Genomic DNA, 12,513 nt, shown 5'->3' with positions numbered 1-12,513 from the left:
TACATTACTGCAAAATAAGGACATAGCTGTATAGTCATGCCATCGACACATCATTGGTTAATCTTATCCTTTTCGTAAGACAAAGCAGTTTGTTAATACTGTCTTGGACTACCTATATTTGTAAAGTTACTCATAGTGAGTGGTACATACTAAAGTTAGGGAATTTGCTCCCTGCTACCTGTCTTTAAAGTATAGTTTAAGTTTCTTCAAAACAGTAGCATTCTATAATTAGGCAGTAGTAAAAATTACACCATCTAAATAAATGTGCACATATACATAAACACTAGCATGCATTAAAAAGTTAAGAAACATTAAAATTCTGTGAAATTAATATATAAATAAAATATGACCTGGAATAAAATTACCATTATGTATAAAAAAGGAAAACCAGACTTCCCTTCCCAAATCTGTTGATTTTAACATCTTATAAACCTACATTTGGAGTGTAAGAGTTATTTTGAATTTGAAAAACATTAAAGAATAGTATGATCCAACTTCCTAAAAAAGGCAGTATGTATTAATTAATTTTGGAGAATTATGTTCATTCTAATGTTAAAGAGACAACATCCTTTTGAGTTTCCTTAAAGAAATCTTTGTAATGCCTTTTATTAAGAAAAATGCAGCTTTAACATAGTAATTGTGTTTTTTATATTATTTGAAAATGTTAGAAAAATATTGTGACAATATATTATTCCAAGATATATGAATGTCTTTAGTACTGTTATTTAAGGAGTGAAATACTTGATCTAATATTGTAAATATTCTATTTTAAGCACATACTTTTTTCTGTCTTCACTCTCATTGACATTATTTCCTGTTTCTTTTATTTTCCAACATCTCCTTCTTAGTTTCCTTTTCCTAATAATCCTGACTTTTCTACATACCTTACTGCACTAGATAAATACTATAATCTTTCAATTTTTACTTAATTTTCATAAGCAATGGCTTCTATTAAGTGGATGGCCAACTGAAATTCCTTTTACCTTTTTTAAAAATGTTTTCTTCTTAAAATATAAAGTAGTTACATCTTTAGCTTAAATACATATGTATATTATACATCACACACTTGAAAAATAATACTTAGATTCACAGAGTTCTGAGGAAATTCAATATTTTACTGGTACTCTATCCTGCAAGCTTATGGAATGACAAAAAAAAATTAATCACATTTCATGACTAGCATCCTAAGTAGTCTCTGGTTTTTCTGACTAAGCCAAATTGGTCAGCGTTTTTCAACTGCTCCATTTCTTCTTCTGGCAGCAATCTTGGAGAAATTCTGCAGAAACAGAACCTAAGGGCAAATTAAAATGGAGCCCCTGACGGGTTGCCTTCACAGTAAATCTCGGTTAGGTGTGTGCTGCTGCTATGTAGTAAATGATTACTGATTGGACAATAACAAAGTAGCGAGTGGATGGTGCTGGAGATGCTGGTGATGTGCAGGAGTTTGTTCTAGGCCCTGGTTCCTGACCTAACTGAAGGCACAGGACTCGCACTGCAACCTGTGCCGTTCAGGCCGTTTGGTCCACCTGGAGAACAGCGGGCTTGACGTGTTCTTCATCTGACCGCTCAGCGTCCTCAGAAGCCAGCACGTAGCCTCCCTCATAGCGCACCTTCTGTGCCTGTTCCAGGGCCACCGACTCTTCTTCTTCATCTTCCGCAATAGCCAAGTCTACGTTGCTGTCCATGCCAGAGTTACTCCCTCTGGAGGCCGCTCTGCCAGCATCTCCCTCTGCTCCCTTCCCTTCCACCAGGTCGCTGGTGAGGGATGCTTCGGAATGACCCTCCGTGAAGGAGCTCTCCTCGTGATCATTCGGCATCTGGTCATTGCTAGGCATGTCTTCAGACTTGGTCTCACTTTCTGTCACGCTTTCTCCCTCTCGGACTTTCTTTCGACCGAAAGTGAGGGGAGAGACTTTGAAGGGGTAGCTTTTCCCTGAAGATATTTTCTGATGACTGGAAGCAAGAGATTTCTTAATCTTCTCTCTCCTCTCTGCAGATACAATCTTCGTCCCCAGCTTGTTCATCTTTTTCTCGATGTTCTGGCGAGAAAATGCTTTCTTCAGGCTATCCACTTTTTGGAGGCTGGATCTTTTTATTTTTTCTGCCCTACTTTCCTCCATTTTTTCCTCTGCACTGTCTTCCAGGGCCTCTTCATCATGGGGCAATTCATCCTCAGATGAGAGGTTCACCGTGTGCAAGGTTTCCTCCAGGGACTTGTTTTCATCAGCGAGGTCCTCCTTCCCTTCCACTGGCTCAGAAACTGGCTCTTTCACAAACACACTGGCAGGGATCTCATTTTCTTCCTGAAAAGATGGACAATGTAAATTTCCTGTTAAAAACACATTTCACAAATAGTCTTGAACTGCTATAATTTGTGTATATGTGTTTTCGGCATGATAGTAACCCAATGTTTGTGGCTTCAGCTTTCTAGAGCATGGAGAGTTAATTTTAAATTGGTCAAGGCATCCCTCTAGACTCCCCAGGATGGATAAGGCCAAGGACTGCCTATTGAAAAGATTATGAGGGCATCTGGAAAGGGCTCTATCAGTGACAGGCAGAGGGGGAAGTGGGCTGTGGCTCAGATAGACCAGGAAGCTGCCTAGATAACGGAGCTAAAGAAAGTTACTGTGAACCCTCTCTTCTACCCTTCCCTATTACTGCCAAAATCCCACTACAAAAGAGCCCAGAGATCAAGTTGGAAGTTAAAAGATGGAGGCAGGATGAGAACTGGGAGGTCCTCAAGTGTCAGACACCATATAAAGCCTTGATCAGGTTCCCTCCCTAACTAGAAGTCAGAAGTAAAGGATTTGGTCAACTTTGGTATCTGTTCGAGAGTACACACTAATTTTTCTGATGACACAATTTTAGAGGAAGGCACACAAGGTTAAGCCTTATTGGGGAACCACCCACAAATCCTTGTGGTTTAGTATATCCTTTGTGGGCGTTAGTAAGGGAAGGTAGCACACTATGGTCATTTTTGGAGTAGTACAGGGGAATTATGCTGCCAAGTATGGCTTATCAAGTGTTTATTGTTAAACAGGGCTTCCGGGGGCAAGAATAATTTGGCCCCCACCTAGAGTTACAAGTGAGGAGAGCAGCTCAGGAATCTCTCTTTCTGCTCCCATCACTATTTCCAGCATATCTCTTTCTCTAGCTTGTAGGCATTCAGGCAAAGATCTGCCCCTTGCCATACCTTGGGGAGCAGAGCCTGAGAACCTGCCTCCAGACTGTAAGGGAGATGGTTCTCCAGTGCTGCTAAGCGGGGAGACTTGAATTTAGACAGACTTGGATCACACTGTATAGGAATCCTTCTGAATTTCATATTTTTCTTTGAATATTGAAAAATGAGAGCCAGCCAGCAAGGTGCCACCACATTTTCATTGAAAGAAACGGCACAGTAGAAAGTATATGTGACAGGCCCAAGTCCCAGTCCTTGCTGTACTGCTAAATGACTGTGTGACTGTCAGCAAATAACTTAATCTCCTTGGGTCTCAGGTTCTTCTAAATATGAACAAGAGGAATGACCTAGATTAGCAGCTTTCACACTGCACTCTCAGGACCCTAGCAGTTCTGTAGGAAGGCTGAGGTGGGCCAGGCTCCCAAACACATGCCATCCTGGCTTCAACCAAGGCCACGATGTTACACGATTATACTGCGGACTGTCCAGTACTTTTCAGTTGGAAAAATAACCAGATGTAGTGAATGTAGAAGTCTACTTCGATTGAAACTTCATGCAAAGTTCACACGAACAATGGGAACTTCCCTTCTCATTCTGCAAATTTGATCGACTGAAAAACTGGGGTTATAATTAAAAAAAAAAATGCTCTAACAGTGAGCCTGCATATTTTTTAACTTCTTGCCACAAAGACTAAATAAACAAAGTTTTGATATAAACTTAAAAATTTCTCATTTTATTACCATTGAATGGTATAATTATGATACTGGGAAATGAGAAGAACCTAAGGCCTATGGGGTGCAGTGGTTTCCACTTTTAAGGAAGGATTTTATTCTCAGTAGATGAGCATGACTGAAAGAGGGGCAGACTGCAGGAATAGCTAGGACTTTGATGCTTAGTCTGGAAGCAAAATTACTTCTGGGGTTTGACAAGAGGATTGGGATGGTTTGACAGGAGTGGCTTGCAGGAAAGGAAGAAACTAAGAGCTCAGCGAAATGTTATTAAAAGTCCTCAGTGAAGAAGGCAAAATTCAGGTAGAAAACTATAAAAAGAAGTTTTAGAGAGGAGGTACATTTGTGTAGTATAATTTCTCAGGGTAATCAAAGGATTACTCTGATAACTTTTCTTTCTTCAACCTCAACAAAAGGAAGGCATATTAACTCTACTGCTAAAAGAATTAAACTAATAATAGTGTACTTTTTAATTTAAATGTAAATTTATTATTATGTCGAAATTATTATGTTGAATCTTAGACCCTTGTCTCTCATCATGTGCCCTTGGAGGACATTTGAGGAAAGTGGATGATCGGGTCAATCAGAAGGGATCTGTGGTAGATACACACTGCATATATGAGGGCAGTTGAGAGATCGTGGGAAACCCAATTGAACTCCTTTGTGCAATGCCAGGGAAATTTATACAAGTGCTCTTTAATGCCAACTATGAAAATAAACCCAGCAGGAACAGACATAATCCAGAATGAGTTGGATGTGTCTTTATGCAACTGGAAACAAGTGAGGTATGTCTTCTCAGCTAACTGCTATGCTTCTGCTGTCATTTTAATTACTTAAGCAGCATTTTGTGTTCTGGCTACTGGACAGTGTTTATTTTGTGGCTTCTTATGGCATCTACTCTGAAGGTGAAACTTTCCTTTTCACATAGGATGGTCTTACCTTTCCATAATGACTGTTTAGAAGCAGAAAAATACTCTCTTCAAAATCTCTATTCTTTAGTAAAACTATGAAGTAAGTATTACAATGGGGAAAATTCAACTTGAACTTCAGACAGTAGATTGTCTGTAACTGCACTGTCCCTAAGGTACCCACTCTCACCTGCACATGTCCTTGCTCAGAACACAAACACCTCAAAGAAACACTTAATATTTCACTTGCCTATAGGTGAGGTGACACTTCCACCTTTAGCTCACTGTCATAAGATTTTCGATCTGCTTTCGCTTAAGATTCCAAAATTATAAGCTCTTTCAAGGGGAAGAATCAACTATACATCTTCAATTCTGTCATTGCTTACTTATGCTACCCATATATCTACTAGGGGTTTTGATGACTTGACATGGCATCTCTTGTGGGTTGCATCACTTCCTTGGGTAGTTCTACCAAGTAGAGGACCCAGCAGCAGATGACATTTGTCCTAGAGATTTGTTTTCAAAAAGATACTCAGGCTCCACTGATGCAGCTGCTCCTGGTTCTGACCTTTCACAAGGACCCTTAGGAATTTTTCAAAAGAAGAGAGAATTAAACAGCATACTTCAAACGTATATAAATGATATGCTTGCGGCATAAAAGAGAAAAAGAGTGGAAAGAACTCTTGAGAAGTGGCATTTTTCCTTGTACTTGAGTTTGTTTGCTCTTTATATTACTTCTTGTGAACTAATAATCTCAGTTGTGCATGTGGATATCGACAGAGAAACTTGCCAACCTGCTGGCTACTTCTTGGGTTGAAGCTCATGGAAGCAAATCTTCTGTGCATGTATATAGATAATCACACGTCAAAAGAGAAGGAGATTCTAGCACTGGAAAAGGAAGTTTACAGTAAGTCATTTTTAAAAGGTCGAAAAGCTTGAATAAGAAGAGACAAGTCAGTAGTTTGCTCTCTTGTCACTAACTTATCATCTCCGTAGTTAGAAGAAAATAACAATGGCTGTCATTCCCACAGGAATGTGCTAGTATCCTAGAGGAATATGAGGACCATAAATTTGTGTCCATGAAATGTTTTACCCAATAATCTCTAAATACTAGTTATTAAAATGGAACTATGCCCACCTGACATTCTGATTTATAGGTCTCTTTACACATTGATGGTTTTCTCCAACTTGTGTTTCTGAGGTATAGATTGCCAAGTGGATAAAGCCATTGATTAGAACTGCACCCCTAAGGCAGCTGTCGGTGGAATCAGCAAGTCATAAGAATAAAATGCATTAGTTATAATCCCTGAGCAGTCTTTCACATTCTGGAGGATTTAAAAGTTTCATTATTTTTCAGTGTTATCAAGGGTTCAATTCTTTTTTAACATCACACTGGTTAGGTGTTCTTTGTTACACACAAAATGACACAAAACAAAACAAAAAGCAAATCACACTCAATTATTTAAAAGCTGATGTAGAAAACCCAGTAAACATGAACTTTGCCATAGTGGAATGATAGTGTTTGTTTTTACTAATTTCACAATTTGACTCTATAATTTCTATTAATAAAATGAAGCCTTGCTAGTCAGTTTGTTTTTTAGGGCCTCTGCTTCTTTGACATCAACTGAGGTTAAACTAAATGATTATTAAGGTGCTTTCCAGCTCTAAAATATTTGATTCTGTGATATTAACCTAAATCCCATGAAAAATAATTAACAAATTGTAGAAGCAGTCTCACAGCATACTAATGGAAAATATGTTTTTTGTTTCATGCAAGAACCAAAACTAAAGGACCTGAGCTCCATTGGAGAACATTTTTCATTCAATTTGAACAAATATAGATTAAAAAACAACAGAAGAGGCAACATATACTTGGAAGGGCTGCATCTGAGAAAGAGTTTCATTTTTTAATATGAAAGAAAGTAATGATTCTTTTGAAGAAATACCAACAATAATAAGTTATTCACTTAAAATGCCTGAGGCAATGCTGACATTCCGTAAGTGTAAATAATAACAATAAGGATTAGTATTTTGTTTACCTCATAAACTAAAAGGGCACTGAATAAGTAGCATATTGAAACCAATATCCCACTGTAGGAACATTAATCAATTTGATATAGACATCAAGAGTTGCAATATAAAGGCGTCTTTGATTATCTATATCCCCATTTCTTCTAAGTCTGTACTAATTTAGCATTTTTCAGAGCAGTGGCTTTGGATAGAGAATGTACGATCTTTTAAAAAATCAATTTTAAAATAGTCTGAAGTTGTTACACTTTTAGCACCTTTCTAAAATTCTGATCTCATCGAAGGAAACCAAATGATGAATATTTGAACACATTTATAGGCTTGATTCTCCACGAATGTATCCACAGCAAATATCTAACCTCTACTCTTTTCACCCAATTTCACAATTTTATGTGGATGAAAGTGTAAGCTGTCCATGAGTACTCTCATTTTCTTCTCTGGATTTGAAATCATTCCCAAACTGCTTTTTCAAATAATCATTACTAGAACCTTAAGAGGGCATAAGTGGGAATCACACCCTCAGGCAGGGTCAGTTACCTGTGAAATTCTAGTCTCTTCAATCAACAGAGAAAATTTCCTCTTGCCTGTAAATTCACTGATTTTCCGTACGAATTCTATTTTTAGGAAAAGAGAGCTGTACTTACGGGCAAAGAATTAGGCTTATTAGTCTTTGGCATTTGCTTTTTAATCAGCAACCTCTCTGAGCCTCATTTCATTCATACTGGGTACTGTCACAGTATTTTGAATCTGAACATTGACCTTAAGCTATTATTTTAAAAAATGTAAAAAAGGAAAGTTGCTCAGTTTAACAAGGACTTTACAATTGATTTTATTATTCAAAAGGAGGTGAATTTTCTCCAGTTTAGATATTACTGGGTATAATTTGAAATAATTGTTAAAGCACAAGAGGCTTAAATCTGTAAGTCCAGCACAGATTTAAATGTCGTTTTAAATAAGACACAATAAGGATAAAATTTGGAATTTAAAAAATGCAAATGTATAAGTATCTAGTAGATGATCCAACCAACCAACCAACCAACTAACCATCCAACCAAAAAGCACCTGCAGATTTTGGAAGACATGACAGGACTTTACAAACTAGAAACGTAATCTTCTAAACACTACAGTACTAAATATGCTCAAGTCAGGTGACAGATTTTCTTTCCTCACTCTCTTATTTTACATTGCATTTTTGTCTTAGACTAGAAATCAATGGGTTTAGCTGGGGAAAGACTAGCATAGCATTTGAGTGAACTGAAAGTGACAACAATAACTTAAAGATGTAAAATAGTACCTGGTACATTACCTGCCCTCCTCCCTCCCTGCAAGTCTAGGAAACACCCACCCTCTGCTGTACTGTGAAGACTGTCCTGCTATCAGAAGGGTCTCTTCAGGATAGGTTCTTTCCTTTCATAGAGTGGTGGTGACACAATACTGATTTCAATATGGTAGTTGTTATACAAGGTATGGCAGGGAGTGGATGTGTGTGAGTATATAAGTGTGTATGTACGTGTACATGTAACTTTTAACAAATCTCAACTGATAAAGCATAAGCATAGCTGTTTTAAGATCCCGGGTAGGGTGAGATCAGTTTTTACATAAGAGGCATATCTTTAACTAAGCAAAAGTATAGCCTCCTCTCTATTTCAAATCTACCCTGGAAGAGCCTCTATTTCTTGAGTTCTTGTACCATGCCAATCACTAACCATTTTAAGTATGTTATTCCATTATTCCTCACCCTACGACAGAGATACTAGGGAAGAAGAATTAATGTTTACGAGCATACACTTTGGAATCAATTAAATGTGATTTCAAACCCCAGTGTCACCTCTTGCTTACTCTATAACTTCAGACAAGATTTAAACATCCCAACATCTTCATCTGTAAATTGAGGGGAAATGAGATAATACACAAAAAGATGATAGAGAGAGTTATTAAGAGCTCCAAAGATTTTTGCTTTTATTAATATCTTCAGTGTACAGATGAGGAGACAGAAGTTTGGAGAAGCTACAAAAATGTACACACAGTTGGCAAGTGGTGAAACTAGGATTCAAACCAGTGTTTTCTGGCAAAATTTATCTTTTCAACTCCTATTCTGGACCACTCTCTAACACAAGTTATTATTTTATCCATTGGAATAATTACTGCCCTAAAATCCCTACTTTAAGAAGGATCAAGAGAAGGCGACCTTTCCATCAAGGAACTGCACTTGTATTTTTTTTTTTTAATAATCATCATGCAGTGCTCTGAGAGTTGAAATTTCTAATATCCTTTAGTTGAATAAAGGATCTTACATAACTTAAGGTCCAATTCCTTGCTTCCTAAACTGCTTTTTTTAAAAATAAGTGTCTTTGGGGCATGTCTGCTGAGAGGCCCGGAATGGAGCCTGAAAAAGTTGCTTTGGATTGTCTAAAGCAATCCGCCTTGGTCACGAGCACCCCCATTTCACCTTTTACTCACTTTAAGGAGAATTTTTACCATTTCTGGCTGCAATTTCACGCCCGTCAATCCAATGTGACAAAACAGGAGACCATTGTGGCAGGGCTTCAGGAGCAGCATGTGTCCTTAAGTTTCCCAACAATTGTTTTTTTTTTTACATGTCAGATTTATAATTCTCTTGAAATTTTAGTCACATATCCTCTCCACTCCTCCCCCTGACATCTACCGAACATCTACAAAACAAAACAAAACCAATCCCGACAAATTGTGATTTTCCTCTACTAGATAAATACAAGTCCCCCCCCCCCCACCTCTTTAACTGAGGAATAGGACACGAGATAATCTCCTTGATTCATATTGGAAAGAGGGAAATTTCCTCTGATGACAGATTTAAACAGGTCTGTACATGTTTAGTTTTGTTTGGAGATCAGTATTTAATTTAGAAATGCCTCGAGAGCTAAGATTTCTAATATCTTTTAGGCTAATAAAGTAAGAATCTTATATGGCTTAAGAAAGGCACAGTAACCGTATCTCTTCAGTTCATCTGGTGCATGAAAAGCTATTCCATTTGCATTAAAGCTAAAAATTTTCCGGGCTGCAAAAGCCTGCAAGGTATAGGAGGACATCAGCTGCCTGAAGCTTTACAGCATCAAGTGCAATTTGGGGAGGACAAAAAACAGCCAGATGAGTCTTTCCTTTTATGGGGGGAAGAAGGCTTAGTTTCTAACTTGGCAGAGCAGACTCATTTAGAAAAAGAAGGCTCCCTTGGTTTAAATCCCAATTTCTAAATCTCTCTTGGGAGATGAAGGCTCTTCTTGTGTGCCTTTCACAATCAAACAGTTGGTTATAGCCTCTCCCCTCCATGGCTTTGAAATCTTCTCCTATTCACATGGTCACAACAAGACAGCTCTGGGGCAGGGATGGCAATTGATTCCTGGGCTCTGTGTTGGCGGGATTCCACCGGGCGGAAGGGCTTCCAGCATTAGGCAGGGCTGTCCTTGGATTCACAAATGCCCACCACTTGTCTGAACAACAGCTCCACGCAATCTCCCTGTCCCCAGATAGCCTCTTGCTACATTAATTGCATCATTGATGCATTAAAAAATTAAAGTGACCTTTTTATTCTAAGGCAACCATTGGAAGCAGAAAATATTCAAGACTAGCTTTTGTAACTTAAACAGATAACACTGCTTTTATTTTACTTTGCAGTTGTGGTCTCTGTGAGCAATGAGAAGTATATCTAGTGTGTTTGTAAAGAGTTGTGTTCTATATTTTTATTGCATCATTTGCTAGAAAAGAACTCAACAAGATTGCTTTGGCCAAGAGTCTTAATAGGAAGATGCTAGTTCAACTCTAATGGAATCAGTTTTCAATATTTGGTCAGCCCCCAAAACACTGATAGCCTTTGGACAAAGGGATACTTTAAACAACTATGAGTTTAACTTCTTTATTTAAAAACCAACCAACAATCAAACCAAACAGAACCCTCACATGATTTCCTCATTACCACAAAGAGTTAATAAACAGCCACTGAATTAATTTGCCCTGTGCAACTAATAGCTGCAGTCAGAGCCCCAAGTTCATAATGCAAAGAGACAAATGTATTTGACCGGGTGCCTGTGCATCTGCTCACCTTCCCAACCTGTATGAAGTGCATCAGGTGCTCCCTGACAAATAAATGACCCTGGCCTACTAACCCCTGGAGCATTTGCTTTGGGTTAGGCTGCACTGACCTGGGAAATTCCCACAGTGTGTGCAGATTTCACACTTGCCTGCTGAAGGCAGACAGGGACAATGCCTTGTGTGTGTGATCCCTGATAGACAGGACAGATGTACCATCTCACAGACAAATGGCCTTGAGAAACAGGCCGATCTCTCACGCACTTGAGTCCCAGCTGGGTGGGAGGAGTAGGGGGCACTGACCTGGAAGATGAGCACTTTGAAATGGTTGCGTCTGAGGAGCTGGGCATGGTTGTTCTCCAGCCTCTTCACCTGCGCGCATTGCCTCTCCATGCGCTCCTTGACCGCGCGCGTGTGAGCGCTGACCTTGCGGGACTTCTCCAGGAGCTTGCTCACCGTGTTGCTGGTGGAGGCCTGGTACTTGGAGAGCTTGGTGAGGTCGTTCTGGATGCCCTTCACAGAGCCCTCTAGGCCGATCTGCCGCTGTTCCATCTTGTGCTGGTTGTCCTGCACGGCATCTAGCATGTTCACCAGCTTGTCCAGGAGTGTGAGCACCGTAACGGCGTTAACCTGCGAATTGTCCCGAATGGCCTCGTCTGTGCTCCCCAGGTTCAGGCTGGGGCTCGGTGTGGAGGAAGGCACTGGGCTGGGGCTGGCTGGCCTCTCTTGCCGCAAGCCAGAACCCGGCTGCTGGAACTTTTCAGCTTGCGCAGCGTCCTCCCCCATGGCTGGATAGGTGGGAAAGTTCTTGCTTCAGTGAGAAGGACGGTGGTGAGGGGTGCAGAGCAAGGCCGGCTGGTTTAAGCTCAGAGCACCGCTCTCCAGGACTGGCAGAGGTTCAGACAGGCAACAACTGGCTGCACTGATCTGGGGAACTGCATTCCAGCTGCTCTTAAAAGCCCTACTCCACCCAGTGGGAGGCGAAGGTTACAGAACTGAGAACTACTCAGAGTTCAGAAGTACGCTCACACTTCCTAACCACATTCTCCCCAGCCCAGGGCACTTTCCTGCAGGTTTAGCTTTTCTTTCCCACTCCTCTTCCCTTTTAAAAATAAGTTCAATGCCATATTTCAATCATGACTTCATCTAGGGGCGGAGAAAAACATGCTAACCTGGCCCAGCTCCACAGCCTCCAATTGGCTAAAGCTAGTAAACTTTTCTCTGGCTGCTATGCTACAGATGCAACAGAGTGCCTGGTTGTTGGTTTTTTTTTTTTTTTTTTTTTCTCCCTTCCTGGATACAAGTCATTGTAACGGAAAGTATTGTTCGCATTTGCCCTAGAACTGATTGATGGGCTGCAGAACATCTCGTGTCCTGAGACAGGCCAAGTTTAAAAGGTACTTGGAGCCAGCTTGTGTTGTTAGTTTTTAATTTCCGAAGGCATGGAAGTAATCCTGATAATGACAAAGAAAACAGCCCGGTTCTTCTTACTACCCTTGTAATTGGCCATGCAAGATAAGTCCAATGAGACTGAGCTTTAGGAATGTTAAAACATGTAATACTGTTATGGACTGTTATCATGTAATAGATGGAAAATTTTTGAACGACTACT

The 12,513-nt window shown here is 39.7% G+C and overlaps 1 protein-coding gene across 1 annotated transcript; it reads right to left on the bottom strand.

Annotated features, from left to right (window-relative positions):
- Nucleotides 1–226: 226 nt before the first annotated feature.
- CAVIN2 (caveolae associated protein 2) lies at nt 227–12,004 on the bottom strand. Its single transcript, XM_016151652.2, has 2 exons — nt 11,205–12,004; nt 227–2,303 (listed from the first exon to the last, which is right to left on the bottom strand). The coding sequence occupies exons 1-2, from the start codon at nt 11,685–11,687 to the stop codon at nt 1,509–1,511; spliced, it is 1,278 nt and encodes a 425-aa protein (XP_016007138.1). The 5' UTR covers nt 11,688–12,004; the 3' UTR covers nt 227–1,508.
- Nucleotides 12,005–12,513: the final 509 nt, after the last annotated feature.

Source organism: Rousettus aegyptiacus, unplaced genomic scaffold (genome assembly GCF_014176215.1).
Source record: "Rousettus aegyptiacus isolate mRouAeg1 unplaced genomic scaffold, mRouAeg1.p scaffold_m13_p_2, whole genome shotgun sequence".
NCBI classification, from domain to species: Eukaryota; Metazoa; Chordata; class Mammalia; order Chiroptera; family Pteropodidae; genus Rousettus; species Rousettus aegyptiacus.
Note: the sequence above shows the minus strand (reverse complement) of the source record. Positions and strands in the feature narration are given on the sequence as shown.